General features: G+C 39.3%; 1 protein-coding gene across 1 annotated transcript in view; it reads right to left on the bottom strand.

Annotated features, from left to right (window-relative positions):
• LOC137342374 (calcium-binding protein 7) overlaps positions 1–13,224 on the bottom strand; it is a 57,374-nt gene extending 44,150 nt beyond the window's left edge. The window contains exons 1-2 of the mRNA XM_068006303.1: positions 13,116–13,224; positions 11,866–12,009 (exon numbers count right to left, since the gene is read on the bottom strand). Coding sequence (XP_067862404.1) covers positions 11,866–12,009; positions 13,116–13,224 — 253 coding nt within the window. The remainder of the gene's footprint in view (positions 1–11,865; positions 12,010–13,115) is intronic.
• Between the last annotated feature and the right edge of the window lie 5,717 nt (positions 13,225–18,941).

Below are 18,941 nucleotides of genomic sequence, written 5' to 3'. Positions count from 1 at the left end.
ACCGGCCACTGCAAGCAAAAAATCTCAGCAATTCTGCACCCAAAAAAGACTGAGAACTACAAGCAAGATGTCTGCCAAACATTTACAGCAATTTAAATACAGCTGGTACTGCCCATTTCCCGCGCTGTATCGCCCATAATTTGTGGGTGAGTTTAGGAAGCAGCGGTGACAGCACTGAATCTGAAAAAATCCTATTGCATCATAGGAGTCTCAGGTTAATATATTTATTAGGCTTCTGCCTGTTTCGAGCAGCAATGCTGCTGCCCAAATTGAGACCCGCTCAAAAATTGCTACAGGTGGGCCTCTCGTGGTAAGTCGGAGATTTTATTTTTCTGATTTTATTCCCGCTACCACACCACTAACGCTGAAAAACAGGATGGAAGCGAAATGAAAATCAGCTCCAATTAGTTTACAGTAAAGACACAAGAACTGACTATGGTCAAGACGGCCAGCAAGCTCAATTTTTCCAAGATGATGCTATTTTTTGACAAAAGGACAAAGTAGCTTTTTTTGGTCAAAATTAACAAACTACTAAAAGAATTGCTGGATTGCATGTTTTTGAAATATATGTTTTCTGAGAATATGATTTTGTTACCACTAATGAAAGAAGCAGCCAATCAAGACACCATTGACAATAATGATTCTTTTAACACATCTCAAGTAGCTAATGAGCCACCTGACTAGTATGAATGGTGCAAGGTTTTAATTAATGCAGCTATGGAGTGTGCAACATTAGTAGAAAATGGCTGCAGAGAAATTCACATTTTACAGTTCAGGCTCCGTAAATTCTGGTATGGAACTTTGCAAGAACGTTTTTGGTGGGGGAGATTGACTCTCAAGTATGTAAATGAGGTGGAAAGCATGAGAGCTTGTGGCAAAGATGATGAAGTCTGTGTCGATTGTCAGATGGATCCAGACTGAAGTGAGAAAGAAGTTGCAAAACTCACAGAAAAGCACAAAGGGAAGGCATGAATATTACTGTAAAGTAGCAGCTGAGGACATATACATATGCTCATGGTGGAAAGTTGAGGTTGTAAAAGATGTGCAAAAAGTGTTGTAGTGACACTGAAAAAGTTTAACAAGGACGTAGTAAGTAAGGTATTAGAAGCAAAAATAGTAGTTATGCAAATTACATCATACAATCCAATGATGGATAAGAGGATGTACTACAAGGTACCATTCTGTGGGTCAAATGACCATATGTCAGTTCCCAATAGTATTATGTCTCAAGTCAAAACACACACAATCAGGGGGCACAACATTAAACAGGTGGTGGACTCCCAGACAATGAAGCATGGAAGCTGTTTGAGAGAGCTACTGTTGATCTCTTTGGCAGCAAGAACTTGAAGGCATGGGGTCTGTGAAGATTAGAAGATAGCAAAGAACTCATGGTATGTAATTATTCAGACATTGAATGATTAGCATATATCACACCAGTCTCTCCCAACACAGTAATTGTGCTCAAGCATATAATAGAGCATCAGGAATAAGTGTGTTTATTTACTCAAAATGCATCATTTACAGTCACTCGCAAGCCAAATCTAGTCACCGTAAAATACCAACGGTCACCACCCCCACTTGAAGCAATTACCAGCACACACTTCAGGGGAAGTATATACGAGGAATCATAGGGTGAGGCACCAAGCACTTGTGAGGAGTGGTGGTGATTGATGAGGAGCCTTCTAGTGCTCTGCTCTGGGACTGCTTCTGTTCACTGTGTAGTCAATTATTTGGATATGGGGCTAGAGGGAGTGGTGTCTAAATTTAAAGGCATAGTAGCTAATTCTGAGGATCAAAAGAAGCTACAAGCAGACATTGATAAGATGGTGGAATGGGCAAAAAAAGTGACAGATGGTGTTTATTGTCAGTAAATCTGCATTTTGGTAAAGAAAAATAAAAGCAATAATTATACCTTGAATGGGGGAAAGCTGGGTGACATGGAAGTGCAGAGAGATTTGGTGGTTCAGGTTCACTGGACATTAAAGGTTTCTAGTGGATAAGGCTGTAAAAATAGGTAATAAAATACTGGATTTTATGGCAAGTGGTGTGGAATATAAATGTCAAGATGTATTGATGAATCTATATGAAACCTTAATAAGACCATAGTTGGAATACTGTGTGTCGTTTTGGGTTCCACGCAATAAAGAGAGCACAGCACAGATTCACTAGGATGCAGCCTGGTAGGAGAAAATACAAATATGAAGAAAGACTTGAAAAACTGGAGCTGCTTTCATGAGAACAGAGGAGATTAAAGGGTGATTTATTAGAAGTGTTTAAAATTATGAAGGTATGGGCCAGAATAAATATAAACAGATTGTTTTCAGTAATTTTGAGGTCTAAAATGAGGGGACATAGATAGAGGATTAAATGTGAGAGATTTGAGACAGAGACCAGGGGAAACTTTTTTACACAGAGGTTGTGAGGCTGCAGAATGCACAACTGGAGTTAGTGATGGAAGCAGAGACCGTGTCAACATTTAAGAATAGGTTAGATAGGTGGTTGAAGAAAAAAGGAATAATGGGATATGGGAACAAGGTGGACACATGGGATTAGGACTACTGCTCGTGTGGAGGATAAGCATCAACACAGACTGGTCGGGTTGAAAGGCCTGTTTCCATGTTGTGATGTCTATGTAATTCTTTGTAAATATGCCAGAAAAACGCATTAAACTCATACAGCACAACCAAGGCACAACTCAGTAATATTAATTCACTCCGTAGTTTTTGCATTGCACAAAGAAGTGCCAGTTGTCCTAACTGCTGAGTTGTCCTCTATGTGTGCCTGGAGGATCCCCATAGCATCAAAGTTGAGGCCAGTCGTACCCTTCATTGCCACTGGTAATTTATTGCAGATGGCTGAATGCCTCTCCAGATCCTTGTGCACCAGGAGACATTTCTGAGTCACAGCCTCCCTGAAGAATCTGAGCCTCCTCACACTCTACTCCTCTCTGTTCCAGTAAATAACTCTGTTTTGGTGCCCCCCAACTGCCTTGAATATTATCTGCTGCAAGTATTGATTCATTTATGATCTCTTTGGAGCAATTTTAACCTAATTTGCCTGGCATGAAACTGACGGGATCGGTCGGCCATCCATTTCACATCCTGCTCGATTTTACTTTCTGTGACTTCAGTGGAAAGTAAAATCGGGTGGGGTGTAAAACCGTCGGCCTACCCAATCCTGTCAGGTTCCCGCCGAGCGGGTTAGGTTAAAATTGCTCCCTATGTTTCTAGGCTGGCCTCTCCTCCACTGCAATATATCTATCAATGGCTGCTGGACCTCTGCTCTCTGACAAAAACCTCCTATTTATTTCTGTCACAACTGTGGTGATATTTCAAAATTTTCCTATCTGTTAAGATTATTAATACCAGGTCTGACTGAGTAAAATGTCTTATTTTTGATTTGACTATGTAACTGAGAATGCTTCATGGGTTCTTCATAAATGACCTTTAACAAGTTTTTATCAAGCAAAACTTTAAAAAAAAATTGCTAATGTTTGTTAATACATTTTTGGAGGAGTAGAAATCCTCAAAGCAGCACGAAGCACAGACGAATGTCGCATTAGCACTTTCTATCTATCTTCATGTCTATATTTGTCTCCGCAGTGAATGTCCACAGGCAAACAACACGAGGGAGATGAAGCATATATAGTTATATAGTATCCCCACAGGTCCATTCACAGTGCATGTATGTGAGTGGAGCAAAAATAACAATGCATGTGTGCACATTATATGATGCACAATGCCCCCAGTATTGACTTTCTTCTTCAACTGAAATTAAAACAACACTGATCGACATATATTTGGATTTTAAAAGGTCAATTAGTTGATAGATTACTGGCATCACATTCAAATAATGTTTAAAATAAATAGTAGTCCAGTGGGATCTAATTACTTTCTGTATTTTTCACGAAAGATCTAGAGACTACCTTAAAAAAAAGATACAATGGGTAACAAGTGGTAATTTTTACATTGACTTACCAACATACTGAAAATGGCAGCCAGGTGTTAAGACTACTTTGAGCAGTATTAGTGCTATTTAGCAAATTTCCAATGTAAGTTTAACACAGCAATAAGCCTTTTAACCAATTATTAGGGACGGGTGTTGCATATGCAATTAACTATAGACACTTTGCAAATTCCAAATAGTTATGTTTAATAAATCATGCAGTGTCACTGCCGGAGATGATCGGGATGAGACTTTCACCCGCTACCTCAACCTCACTGTGGCCCTGACCCATCACTGAACAGCAAAGAAATCCAATGGTGATGCATTGGGCACTTGCTGTTGCACCTGAAGGGGAAGGAGCAAATATTAAAGCGGGCACAAGCCCCCTGAAGATGTGAAAAACATTCTGATGTTTCCATGTCTTTCTTTTACAAAGTTGAGAGAATCGGGGGGGTATGGAGGGGTTATGTCTCAGCGTCTGACTCAATGTTTCTAATATCATTGGTAGCTCACTACATTGAGTAGATTATTGTTCGGTCATTCAGAGACATGAGCCTCTGAGAGCTTTCTAAAGCTGAAGCTATTTTCATTTTATTGATTGATGATTAATGTATTTTTTAGGAAATTTTCGTGATTAAAATGTCCTCTATTGCTATTTGTGTTTTAGCATCATTCTAACTGGTGATACTAATAAGGTGCAGCAGGACGAAGTGTGAGACAACTGGACCTTAACAAATCCCTGGAAAGTGTATTTCTATCTGATTGATGAAGCTTGGAGAACAGCTACAGAAAAGTGTTAGTGGAAAAATCATCTTAATGGCAGAGAGACGCTCCAATGAATAGAGTGAGTTTCAAGGATTACCAGGAGCATTGGGATAGATGTTGAGATGTCATGACACAGTGCTGCTAGTCCTCTAATTAGGAGACAAGTCATGAGTAAATGCACTCTATTTAATTCAAAAAATGAAAGCATATGGAAAAATGTGATGATTTGTTTATGTTCACTAGATTAAGTCCAATTTGTGAAGCTGGTTACGGATACATTTTTACAATTCCAGCTCTGTAACAGTGCAGACTGCTGGAACTACTAAACTGTTATCCAATAGTCTATAATGTTACTGTTGAAAAGAATTGTTTTGAGAATCTGATTTATCTTTTTATACTGACCAAGCTACAAATCAGAGTAACTTCTGATGTAGGCAGCAACATGTACTTTTCCCCCCAGGATCACACTCTCGCGCAGTCCTATCCCCACCAGGAGTAAACAGAATTCCCCCAAATAGCTCAATGAGCTCATCCAGTAAATAACTGGTTAACAATTTTGCCAAAATAGCACACTTGGGAATTTTACATCAGTGCATTAACCAGTGCACTAAGAATTGTGCTTAGTTGAAAATCAAATTCCTGGGAAACATGTATACTGATGTGTCCTGTTCCAGGTGTTTTACTCAATCATCCGGTATGGTGAATTGCACCCACTTGCTGATTTCCTGACATTTGTAAAGGTGTATAATGCCTGCCTCTCTAGGCCATTTGAGTTAGGGTTTGGATCCCTTGATCCCCTTAAATCCTCCGACACAAATTCTAGAAAATGATTTCAAATCCGTGAAATTCTCTTTGCTTTTTCCTCTTTAACCACAGTTTCCATGTGTATCAATTCTTTATAAGTATGATTAGGAATCTTAAGTAGCATTTTAAATTTATGCCCACAACCTTCTAGAATGAGGTTAAATTCATTTGGAATTGCACATTTCACTAAATTGTAACCACACATGAATGAGGTTCTGGATGAGAAAATAGTCAATGCATTACCACTGAGTGACAGTATTAGCTTGGCTCGGTGGCAGCACCCTTGCTTCTGAGTCATGAAGGTTCAAGCCTCACACCAGGACTGGGGCATGCTTCAGAGCAGTATTGAGGGAGTGCTGCACTGTCAGAGGTGTTGTCTTTTGGATGAATGGTTAAACTGAGAGCCTTGTGTGCCTATTCAGTGGAAGTAAAAGATCCAGGGTATTTCTGAAAGAAGAAGAGGGGAACTCTCCCAATATGCAGGCCAACATTCACCCCTGAACCAACACCACCAAAAACAAATTAACTTGTCATTTATCTCTTTTTGCCATTTGTAGGACTTTGCAGTGTACACATTGGCTATCAGATTTGCCTGTATAGCAACAGAGACTATATTTCAAAAGTAATTCATTGGCTGTGAAGCACTTTAGGACATCTTGAGGATGTGAAATACATTAGAAACTACATAAATGTAAGTTCCTTCTTTTTTTCATACCTCTCTGTCTTGCTTGAGTTACATTGAATCACTTAGAATTTACAGCACAGAAACAGGCCGTTCGGCCCAACTGGTCCGTGCCGGTGTTCATACTCCACACGAACCTCCTCCCACCTTACTTCCTCTAACCCTAATAACATAACTCTCTATTCCTGTCTCCCTCATGTACTTATTTAGCTTCCCCTTAAATGCATCTATGCTATTCGCCTCAACCACTCTGTGTGGTAGCAAGTTCGACATTCTCACCACTCTCTGGGTAAAGAAGTTTGTTTTAGAACTTGTTTTAGAATCTCAGAGCTGCATTGTGTGGAACGCTCGCTTATCACCGGTGTCACTATGGTAATTAACGCAAGGAAAGACAGAGTCCATTGATGGCATGACACTTAAAAACTATGGGCAGGATTTCCCTTTGGAGTGACGCCAACTGCCCAATGAAACTGCAATAGACGGTGATGGGAGATTGATTGGGGAGGCACATGTCCCTCTCTCCATGCCCACCACCAGTTCTGGGATTTTTCACATAGAATTACCTAGAATTTACAGCACAGAAACAGGTCATTTGGTCCAACTGGTCTATGCCAGTGTTTATGCTCCACACAAGCCTCCTCCCGCCCTACATCATCTTACCTTATCATCATATCCATCTATTCCTTTCTCTTTCATGTACTTATCTAGCTTCTCCTTAAATTAGGGTTGTCAACCCTCCAGGATTGTCCTGGAGTCTCCAGCAATTAAAGAATGACCTCCTAGACACTATTGCAAGCAAACTGGGAGAAAAACCATAGCGGAATTAGAAAAAAGTGGTTTTCTTTCATTTTCTTTCAACACTTTTGTTTATGAGTTATAAAAATATTGGAAATGGGAAAAAAAGGCTGTTTGAATGACAATCAAGAATCACTGAGTAATGGAGAATCCAATTACTTTCCAATTGCCGTGGGAAGGCGGGGCCTTGCGAGGATGGATGTGTCAGGTGACCAATGGCGGGAGTGTGGGGCAGGACAGGACAGTTGGAGGCAGGAGATCATGTGATGAAACCGCTTGGAATATGTCCAACCAGAGTTGGGAATCCTACCTTAAATGCATCTATGCTATTTGCTTCAACTACTCCATGTGTTAGCGAGTTCCACATTCTGACCACTCTCTGGGTAAAGAAGTTTCTTCTGAATTCCCTATTGGATTTATTAGTGACTATCTTATACTTATGGCCTCTAGTTTTGGACTGCCTCACAAATGGAAACATCTTCTCCACGTCTAACCTATCAATCCCTTTCATTATCTTAAAGACCTCTACCGGGTCTAGAGAAAAGAGCCCAACCTGTTTAGTCTTTCCTGATAGTTATAACCTCTCAGTTCTGGTATCATCTTTGTAAATCTTTTTTTGCATCTTCTCCAGTGCCTCTATATCCTTTTTGTAAGATGGAGACCAGAACTGAGCACAGTACTCTGAGTGTGGTTTCGGCTAGAAGTGACAGGGGTATGTAAATACATGAGCCCTAATATGGTCAAGTATATTCAAATTAGATGGATATGATAGGAATATGCCAGATGATATATTTTCCATCATTTACACCCAAGCAACGCAGGTGACATTGGACCTATGCTTCCCAAAGCTCTCCACCACTGGGGTTTTCCTTGCGTCATGTCTGGGTCTGTTGTAGACTAATTGATAAAGATTGATTGCTATGATCAGTCAACAATTCCATTATCATGATATCATGCGACTACCAGGATGGCAGAAGGCGAACTAGATGGACCTTGGCCTTTTCTTCATCCAGCAATTCCTATGTTCCTTTGTTAATGGCCCAGGACAGAAAATTCAAGGCACACCTGAGCCTGAAGAAATCCAGTGCATTTCCGGAGAATTGCTCCTGTCCCGCACAAGGGCAGACATACTCCAAGAAAATGAGCTGCTAAAATCATATACAAAGGGTGAGATTGTACTCTAAAATTAATTTTAGGTCATAATTCAATTTTATTTATGAACCAAGCATTTAGATACTATAGCACTAGTTAAGTAATATATTTACTTGAGTTATAGCATCAGAATGTATCATTCCCATTTCCCACTCCTCCTGCAATAAAACTACACTTACCTTGTAATTGGGATGATAGAATATAGGCTGCTACATTCAATAGTACCCTGAACACAATTATTTAAAAATATCATTTACAAGCACAATTTTTTTTAAAAAGGAAAATTATCTTCAAAATATTTTTAATTTGCTTCCAAACCTCGGTCCAGAATTATTCTGCAGTCTTGCTGAGCACCTCATATGCAGGTGGTTTTTGCTCCATTAAGGAAACACTTACAGATTTAGTTGGGCTTTTTATGATAAAAATAGGTTGGTAATAATCCTACATCAATATCATAAAACTACAGCGAGTTTGTCAACACTTGAAAGTGAAGCAATCAGTGTGACTTATAGTATTACTAATCCTCTGCACTTCGTTAATCATTTATGCCTTGTGGTTTTTACATAGAATAACATAGAATTTGCAGCACAGAAACAGACCATTCAGCCCAACAGGTCTATGCCGGTGTTTATGCTCTACACGAGCCTCCTCCCACCCTATTTCATCTCACCCTATCAGCAAAAACTTCTATTCTTTTTCCCTCATATACTTATCTAGCTTCCCCTAAATGCCTATAAATCTGCTTTTATCAGCAGAATATTGCCTTCCCACTTTAACATTTTAATTTCAGCAACCGTTTGTAGCCAATAAGACTCCAGTTATACTGCCACTTTTGCATTGATTTGAAGCAAAGTTTCAGGTGTGCATTGATGTGAAAGTTACAGTATAACTCAGGTGTCGGATCTTGGTCTGACTTGACCCCAGAATTCGGTAAAGATCATGAAGCAGTAAGAGATCCTCACCAGAAAGCTGCGTCATTTGGTTTGAGTTCACATAGGCTGCAGTATAACTCCCGCCCAATGCAAAGCTGCATTTTCAAAAGTGCTTGGGTAGGTGGGTGGTCTATTGGACTACCTGGAAACTATCTAAACATTGAATGTAATCTAATATTATGAGATAACAGATGCTGTTATTGTGCTTTCCTAACATTGAGATTGGGGTGTGGAACACCACACAGGCACCCAAGCATGCACGAGTGCACAGAGCTCCTTTGTGGCTGGCTTTAATTTGTGCAACTGGGAGTATAACTCTGGTCTTTTGGCTGTACATTTCATGTCATAGATACTAGTGTGGAACTGGTCACTATGGTATAACTACAGTGTTAGATTGTTATCACTAAGTTTCTAATGTTTTGTATTTTTGGTTGAGTGCCATGGAATTTCAGTCTCTTGCTCATACCAGTGAAATCAACTGGGATTAGAACGTTAGATCTTGAAAGACAAGAAACCTAATGATCCCATTCACCATTAAGAAGCAGCAACAGAGGGAGATCTGTACTGGTAGCCCCCTACTGTGAAGCAAATAGATTCAAATTAAACTTTATCTCAATCTATAGACTGTTCACATCTAATTCCAAACATGCCTCTCAGTGCTAAGCATACTTTTAGACTTATGGCACTTTTCCTATCCTTTCCTTATACTCTTAGAATCTTACAGCACAGAAGGAGGCCATTCGGCCCATCGTGCCTGTGCCGGCTCTTTGAAAGAGCTATCCAATTCGTCCCAGTCCCCTTGCTCTTTCCCCATAGGAAAAGAACAAAAGTTACCCGATTAACAATTCAGATCGCCTGAAGAAACCACCTATGACCTCAGAGTTATTCAAATTTGGGAGATGGTTAGATTTAGTAAACTTATTGTGTATCAGATTATGGGCTGGCTGTATCTTACCGCACTTATCTGGTTTGTAACTGTGTCCTTCTCTGCCATTGTGAGAACATGCTGTCGCTGTTTCTCCTCGTCATGGAACTGGCGTTCCTTCTTGCCAGATTCTTTATTGTGTTGCTATATCTTCTGTCGGTGCAATTCCAGTTCATGCTGGCACTGAAGTTATCATTTCATCTTTATTTTCTCTTCCCTTCAGTTTGCATATTCCCATTACCTCCAGGCATTGCATTTCATTTTCATCTGACTGTTGTGGTTTATCCTTCACCAATTCTGACTCCACTTCAAGTTACTTTTCGTTCTTTTTGGACATTATCTTAACCAATGCTGGTCTCATTTAAACTTTAAAGAACCTACGTGACCTGTGAGTGATATTTTCCTACCACACAGCCACAAGTTGTCATGATTTCAGGTTTTGCTTTGAACAATAGCTGAGCAGTTTCGCTCAACAGATCTCGCCTCTTATTATCCAGAAGCGGTCATTTTTATTGAATATTTAACCTGTACAGGGGATTGGCCCGCAGACTAACAATGATCCGCATTCCGCCTCCCGGAATACACATAGCCTGGTGTTAGCCTATCAATCAATTTAGTATAGCAGATTATCCACAGCGTGTTTACAGGCTAATGTAACAAATAGTATTTATTTACAATTTTAAAAACAAATTGAAGCATCTGAAGCAGACAACTGTACAACAATCAACTGAACATGTATTTAGCGATGCAGACAAGAGATTAATTGTCCTTTGGCATCGTCTGATGAAGGAGAAGTGAAGATAAAATATTAGATTTGCTGCTCAGAGTTTCTTGAAAAAACGTGGCAAATCCAGGCTCCCTTTTCCTGGATCATTCGGACACAATCTTACTCTGAGATTGACTCACTCTTCAGTAGCTAAAGACCATCTTTTTATCCAATGTTTTCCTCTTGACATTAGCATTCCGGCCAAGCTTTGACGAGATCAACATTCATAAACTCAACTGGCAGCGAGGTTGGGTAATCAACCCAAAGATGACGAGGTTACATCGGGACAGTTCAAAATGCTTAAGACTATTACACCTCAAACGTAGCAACGTTTTGCCGTTAAGAACCTCTTAAATACACTCCCCTGCAGTAAATAATGCGCACTCTGGTCGGTGAGTTTGAGGCCATTTCCTTGATACCAGCTAAACACAGTAGTCTCAGGAAAGCAGTCATTGGCATTTTAAATTGCAAGCTACCACACTTGCTTCCATTAAAAGGTATCCAATCTTATCATTGGAAGTAAGTATGATTGCCTGGGACACGCTGGGGCCAGATAACATCTCGGATTTAAAATGACAGTAGTGTATTTTTTTCAACCTTCTTTACAGTGTGGTTTATTTGCTTTGTGAAATGCTAGCATCTACTGCCAGCGCTCCAACATTAACACCCTGTTCAGATTTTATTTATTTGATTGCCTTGTGTCGTTTTGATGTAAAACCTGTTGCTTTCCCAGACCCTTATATATATTTTAATCGGCAGCTGTGGACGTTAACATTTCCATAATACACTTAGCTCCGTGATATCGAATCTTATTAAATGGTATCGGGTTCTGGTTCAGCAGAAAACGAACACTTAAAAGAAAATAAACGAGTGACCAATTCATCAAACATTTCACAATAACTGAATTCGACAGGAACCATATCAAGGACAAATTATTTCTGCTAATGGGAATTGATCAACACCCTGTGTAAATTCTTGAATTTAAACCATCGTGTTGATTATATGTCTAACTCTTAACCACCGTGCATGTTTTTTTTTAACTGTTTTGACACTTTATGAGCGAGTGGTGGAATGCAAGAGGTTGTATTCTGCCTCCTACCGTCCATATCCAGTCTCTGGATGATCACCTCCAGTTCCACTTCATTAGGCATGTAGCCCAGTGATCGCATCGCCATCCCCAGTTCCTGCTTCGAGATAAACCCGTTTCCATCGCGGTCAAAGACTTTGAAAGCCTCGCGGATCTCTGTTGGGAGGAACTAGGTTTAATGAAATTCATACTGAGGTTAATGTACAATCTGTAAGACACGGTATTTTATTTATAACATTCTCGTTATATCGGACTTACACAAATGTCTGGAAAATACAGTCAGGAGTCCAATAGCTCGATTTAATTTTTCAGTGGTCTTAGGTTGGTATTAACTTGGAACACCTTTACAAGATTCATTATCAAATCTGTTGCTCTCCCGAACATTTACCTGTGTAACTATTGCACGAAGACGATCGTGACAAAATTCTCAAAGAAGCAAGTGATTTCATGAATATATGCAAACATTAGTGTATATTTAGCAGGAGGCCATTAAAGGGGATACTGAACTGGAACATCGCACCATACAAATCTCTTTAAATCCATGACAAATTTCAATTACTGATTAAAGTTATCCACAGAGCGGAAATAGATGAATAAGAAATCCAGCAACACGTTCGCACTTTGGTACAAGACCCGTTCATGCGCCCAGGGAATGGTTTATTATTTGCCTCTAATTTTTGTAGATTATTTGAATGATTTATTTTTAAGATTGGAGACCTCAAGTGTTTGGTGTAAACTGTCCATCCTAGCCCTAAATTGCATTCTGAATCGATTGTCCCCAACAGTAAAAGCAATTAAATCGACATGGATGAGGAAAATTGGTCTTAGTCTTCCTCCCACCAATGGCAAATGAAAACTATACCAGCAGACGCGCGCTGAATGCCAATGCACCGCATTCCAAACAAACACTTGGCCCCTTTTCTCTTGATCTTAATTTCTCCCTTCATTTATTCCATATGTGTTTGTGACAATGGATTTTTGACTATGCCTCTGTTTATCTTTCCCTATCTAATGCACTCGCTCTATCACTCACCTGTCTATAAATGCTTCTATTTCTCGTACTTAATACAATTAAACATTTCCACAGTCAGAATCCTCTATTTTAACTACAGAGAAGAAATATCGGATCCCTCACAGCAACAGTTTTAGGTGATGACAACGCCGTTAACGCAGGATGCTAGTGTAGCATAAAGAAAACATGTCACAGTTCCTCACAGGTAACGCGACTAAGATCTGAAATAAGAGAGCTGAATAGCACTAACCTTCCAGTTCATCCTCAGGTATGTCTACAGGGTCTTGGTTGGTGAGGATATCAGGGATCGTATAGATACCCCTGTACATTAAAGTCGCGGTAACTGGGTGCATAGGCATTTTAAATCTCTAGATCACAGAGACTCTTCACCCTGATCTTCATACGGCGAGTTTGAAAGAACCTTCCCTTTCTGTCACTTCCAGTGAATCAGCATTCGGGAGCCAAGCGAAAGACATGATGGTGTGGCATGAATTCTTGCGAAGGAATCGGCTGCAAGACTCCATTCATTCCCTTGCGATTAAAGGAGCACCGAGCTCTATGCCCCCCTGTCTGGTCTGTCCCCCGCTCCCTCACAGTCAATGACACGTGGCTTCACTCAGGCAAATTCTATCTGACATTGAATAGGAACCGGGAAAGCGGTTTGGAAATCAGTCAGGTCACAGTCTGCAGATCTGCTCCAGCGTCGAGACTTACTTAGTCTGGAGTTACGTTCCCTAAATGAGATCCTTATTGTGAGGTTTCATATCTGAAAACAACAGCTCTCCCCTCCCCTCTTCAAATCAACACTCCAGGTTTTCCAAAACATTAATTATTAATTTTTAAAACCAATTTATTACTTTCATATTCACAACAATCGGAGCTTTTGTAAACACCATCCCACTGTATGCAAAATGACAACGTCTGATAAATATAAACACCTCAGTTTGATATGTTCTTTCAGCTGAGTTTGGTGAAAGCTGTTATCAACAAGGTGGAAACATTTAGCATTGATCGCAGGAGATCCTACTAGTTCAATCGAGAAGGGACCTCCCCAGTTCAAATGGACACAAGAGATTTGGACGTATTGAATTAGTAAGAAACAAAACAGAACCAGCGATAAGAGAAAGGTGGGAACCGACGGAGTAGTTGTTTCCAGCTGGATTGTAAATGTGAGATGCCATCAACAGAATGAAACCAAGGAAAACTACTTTTTGAAGATTTTCCTTCTAAATTCATGCACTCTATTAACTATTATTGAACACACGGGTTCTACAACCAGGTAAACGAGAATCAGTAAAGCTTTCTCTGCTGTAATGCTTAAACGCTCACGTCATGGGAATGTCCCCAAAGCTTCGAAAGGTCCCTCCAAGTCCGATCATCATTCTGTTGACTTGCACGTTCTTAGAGCCTTTACGTTTTCAGTGAGTGATCACGGTTCATCGGACGGAAAATCTCCTAATCCTTTCTCTGGTAGAATACTCTGAATTGCCCCGTAGCCGGGGTGTTTGGAAGTAACATACTGTACTAAACACAACTTCAAAACTGAGCCTATTGGTTTTCCGAAATGGGGCTAGAATAAGCAAGCTGGCACTGAAACAGCTCATACCTAGTTCCGTACTTAGGGTGATTCCCAAAATATCCCAACGTTTTTAGACTAAGCTTCAAACTTTATCTGAACCCCAGTATAATCCGTAGCCAGAGTAGAAGCAGATTGCAACGAGGATCAATTCAAGTTTGCCAAAATTCAAGGTGCTAGTTTTAAGCAAAGTTAAGCCTTGAAGTTTCAGTCCATTAAATATTAATTAGGGACGGGGTGATCCACTTGCTCTTAAAATGAAAGTGATTATTATGAAAAAAGATGATAAGAAGTAAAGAAACCGAAGTTTCAGAAGAACGATGACCAGGAATTGATATTGATTGGAAAAATAGTTAAGTTGACGACTGAGATATGTAATGCTTAATGATGGGGACCAGTCAAAATGAACCATTTAGACGGCTGTCTCTAAAATGTGAACCTGTTATTTAATAGGAAATGTAATGTTTGATTTACACGATTTAATTGGACCGGGATACTTCCACAAGAAAACCATGTTCTCTTAAGTATTGTCATGAGCACTTTAGAGGTTGACCTTTATGTGTGTACTGGTCATTTTTAAAACACTGGTATGTTTCGGAAGGGCCATGGTTACCAGAGTGATGTATTAAACATTTCTAATAGAAAAAAACCCAAGAAAAACGAATGGAAACTATAAGATGAATAAAGCGTCATTATTCAAATCAAAGAACAATTGCCTCAACAAACAGGGTGGCATAAAAATAAACCATAACCCAGAGGTGCCGAGACTGAAAAGGAATGGGAAAAATGGCAGAAATTTAGAATTAAATAATATTATGTTGGCCCATGATTATGAGAAGTAAATTAGTTATGAACTCAACTTCTTTCTTAAAAAGAATTTTTTTTTCTTTGTAGCATTGATTTGTTTCAATTACGTGATTTGTGACACATTCTAATTTCTAGCTGGGTTGTATCACTCTCAATCTTCAGATTTTACCAACTGTGGGTAGATTTTGAATTAGGTGAAAAATGTATTCTGTACATAACTATGAGGAATTTTTAAGAGTACTTTTAGTCTTGACAATTAAATATTTTGCTGCAAGTTTATTATGAAACATTTTTAATAAGAAGCTTTGCTTTTTATCATTATCTGCTTGGATTATTTCTAAAGGATAACCATCAAAGCCATCACGAATGCCACAACTTTTGTTTGTTTAAGGAGTAGGATGGCAAAAATTAAAAGGAGCAGGTGAATAAAGCGACATAGGTGTTCAGATAATAAACCTTTAAAAATAAAGGATAAATTGATGAAGCTGTTTAAACGACCAGAAAGGGATCCTATGTTAAATAAAAGGGGCATCAAACACAAAAGCAAAGTGGTAATGCTAAACCTATACACATCATTGGTTAGGCCAGAGTTAGAATATTGTGTCCAGTTTTGGGTACCCTACTTTAGGAAGGATGACAAGGCCATGGAGACAGAGCAGAAGAGATTCACTAAGATAATAGCAAGGATGAGAAGCATGAGGATGGACTTGAGAAATTAGGACATTTTTCATTACAGGAGATCTGGTAGAGGTGTTCAAAATTATGATGGTTTTTGATAAGATAATTCGAGAAAAGTTATTTCTACTGGTTGGTGAGTCGATAATAAAAGATCATCATTAAAAGAACAAAGGGAGGGGTTAGGAGAATTTCTTTTAAGCAGGGGATTGTTAGGACATGGAATTCCTTACCAGAAACAATAGTGGGAAGCAGAATCTATAATAACTTTTATAAGGGAAGTAGATAAATATCTGGAAAAGAAAAAAAACCAAAAGGTATGGGGAAAAGGCATTAGACTGAGACCAAGTGGATAGCTCTTTCAGAGAACCAGCAACAGGGTACCTAAACTCCTGCTGGTGTAATGTCACAACCTCAGTATTTTCCTGGTGATTTCAGAGACTGGGAATAAATTGAGAATGTATAAATTGCATGCTGATATCTACATGGTGGAAAAAAAGTGATATTCTTCACTGTAAAATAACCTGATTTAATTTGTAATTATGGACCAAGTGATCTAGTTCTAATTTTGTCCTTCAGTTTGAAGAATAAGAATAGAAGAAGGCAAGGAGTTATTTTTATTCTATCTTTACAGTTTTTATTCTGATGAAAGGATGAGTAAAGAAATCCAACCAGAAGTTTGAGGCCAGTCCACCCTATGTTCTTTATGCAGAATAGAATTATTTCATTTATATGTTTATGGTTATGAGTCACGTACTATCAATGAACATAACGCAACCTGAAGTAGAAAGTCTTCAGATCTTTTTTTAGTTTGTGTTATATGTTAGGTCATATAACAGCCGAGGCAACTGTAATGAGGTCAGATGTCTCATGAAATTGACCCCAATGATCGTTGAGATTGCAAAATAAATTGGCAGGGTTTACATTTGATTGCCACTGGCTAAGTCCATGGACCCATGTGTGCTCCAGTGAGTGATGGATACATTTATATTTAGATTCATAGAAGAATATATATTAATGACTTGGACTTGTGTGTACAGGGCACAATTTCAAAATTTGCAGATGACACAAAACTTGGAAGTGTAGTAAACAGTGAGGAGGATAGTGATATATTTCAAGAGGACTTAGACAGGCTGGTGAAATGGGTGGACACATGGTAGATGAAATTTAACGCAGAGAAATGCCAAGTGATGCATTTTGGCAGGAAGAACGAGGAGAGGCAATATAAACTAAATGGTACAATTCTAAAGGGGATGCAGGAACAGAGAGACTTGGGGGTATATGTGCACAAATCTTTGAAGGTGGCAGGGCAGATTGAGAAAGTGGTTAAAAAAGCCTATGGGATCCTGAACCTTTATAAAATACTGATTTGGCTGAAATTGGAGTATTGTGTCTAATTCTGGGCACCACACTTTAGGAAGGATGTGAAGGCCTTAGAGAGGGTCCAGAAAAGATTTACTAGAATGGTTCCAGGATTGAGGACTTCAGTTGGGTGGATAGACTGGAGAAGCTGGGGTTGTTCTCCTTAGCGCAGAGAAAGTTAAAAGAAGATTTGACAGAAGTGTTCAAAATCATGAAGGGTTTAGATAAAGTAAATAAGGAGAAACTGTTCCCATTGGCGGAAGGGTTGGTAATCAGAAGACACAGATTTAAGGTGATGGGCAAAAGAACCAAAGGCAACATGAGGAAAAACCTTTTTACGCAGCGAGTAGTTATGATCTGGAATGTGCTGCCTGAAAGGGTGCTGGAAGCAGATTCAATTGTGGCTTTCAAAAAGGAATTGGATAAATACTTGAAGGGAAAAAATTTGCAGGGCTACGGGGAAAGAGCAGGGGTATGGGACTAACTGGATTGCTCTTACAAAGAGCCGGCACGGGCTCGATGGGCTGAACAGCCTTCTTCTGTGCTGTAACCATTCTATGATTCTAAGTAGAGTTTCAGATGATACTGACATTTCCGAAGGCGAATGAAATTTTTGCCCTCTGAAATTCTGGGAGTACATTTTGAATTGATAGAATGTGGGATTGCAGCTGCATCAACTTTTGTGTTCTTGGTACAAGGACATGAGGATAAATGCAAGCTGCTCTTGTAATGTCACTGCACTTGTAAAATTATAGAGAATCTGTCGAAAGTTGTAGAAGATGGACTCTGGCATGGTGTGTGCCATTTCCATCTATTCCATTTGTCTTAATGTCTTTTAGATTGTACTAAGGCAGAAGCATATGATGAGTTTTCTCTGCAGCCCAACAAACATTCATAATATTCCACTATATCATTATTAATCACTGGACGAATAAGACGAATAATAGAAACTGTTTTTGGCTTCAATGCAAATATATCCAACATGGGCTACATCCATGGCATCAGAACCTCCAACACTCAGAACAAATTGTTAAAATAGTGAATAAACTAATATGTAATGCAACGATCATCACACAAAGCTAATATATGCAAAAGAAAAAACTTGCATTTATAGAGCACCTTTTATGGCCTCAGGATGACTCAAAAGTGCTTCACAGCCAACTAATGACTTTTTCAAGTGTGGTTACTGTTGTAATGTGGAGAAATGTGGCAGTCAATTTGCAAACATAAACGTCCCAGTTTTATGAAAGGGAAATTGTGTTTGACAAATCTATTAGAGTTTTTTGAGGGTGTAACTAGCAGGGTAGATAAGGGGAACCAGTGGATGTAGTATATTTGGACTTTCAATAGGCATTCAATAAGGTGCCATACAAGAAGTTGTTACACAAAATTAGGGCTCATGGAATTGGGGGTAATATATTAGCATGGATTCAGATAGAAAACAGAGAGTAGGAATAAACGAGTTATTTTCGGGATGGCAGGTTGTAATTAGTGGGGTGCTGCAAGGATCAGAGCTTGGGCCTCAGCTATTTACGATCTATATCAATGACTTAGATGAGGGGATCAAGTATAATGTATCCAAGTTTGTTGACGTGCAAAGCTAGGTGGGAAAGTAAGCTGTAAGACAGAGCGGCTGCGGCAGAGCGCGGAGTGAGG

Source organism: Heptranchias perlo, chromosome 25, assembly GCF_035084215.1.
Source record: "Heptranchias perlo isolate sHepPer1 chromosome 25, sHepPer1.hap1, whole genome shotgun sequence".
In the NCBI taxonomy this organism is placed as follows: Eukaryota; Metazoa; Chordata; class Chondrichthyes; order Hexanchiformes; family Hexanchidae; genus Heptranchias; species Heptranchias perlo.
Note: the sequence above shows the minus strand (reverse complement) of the source record. Positions and strands in the feature narration are given on the sequence as shown.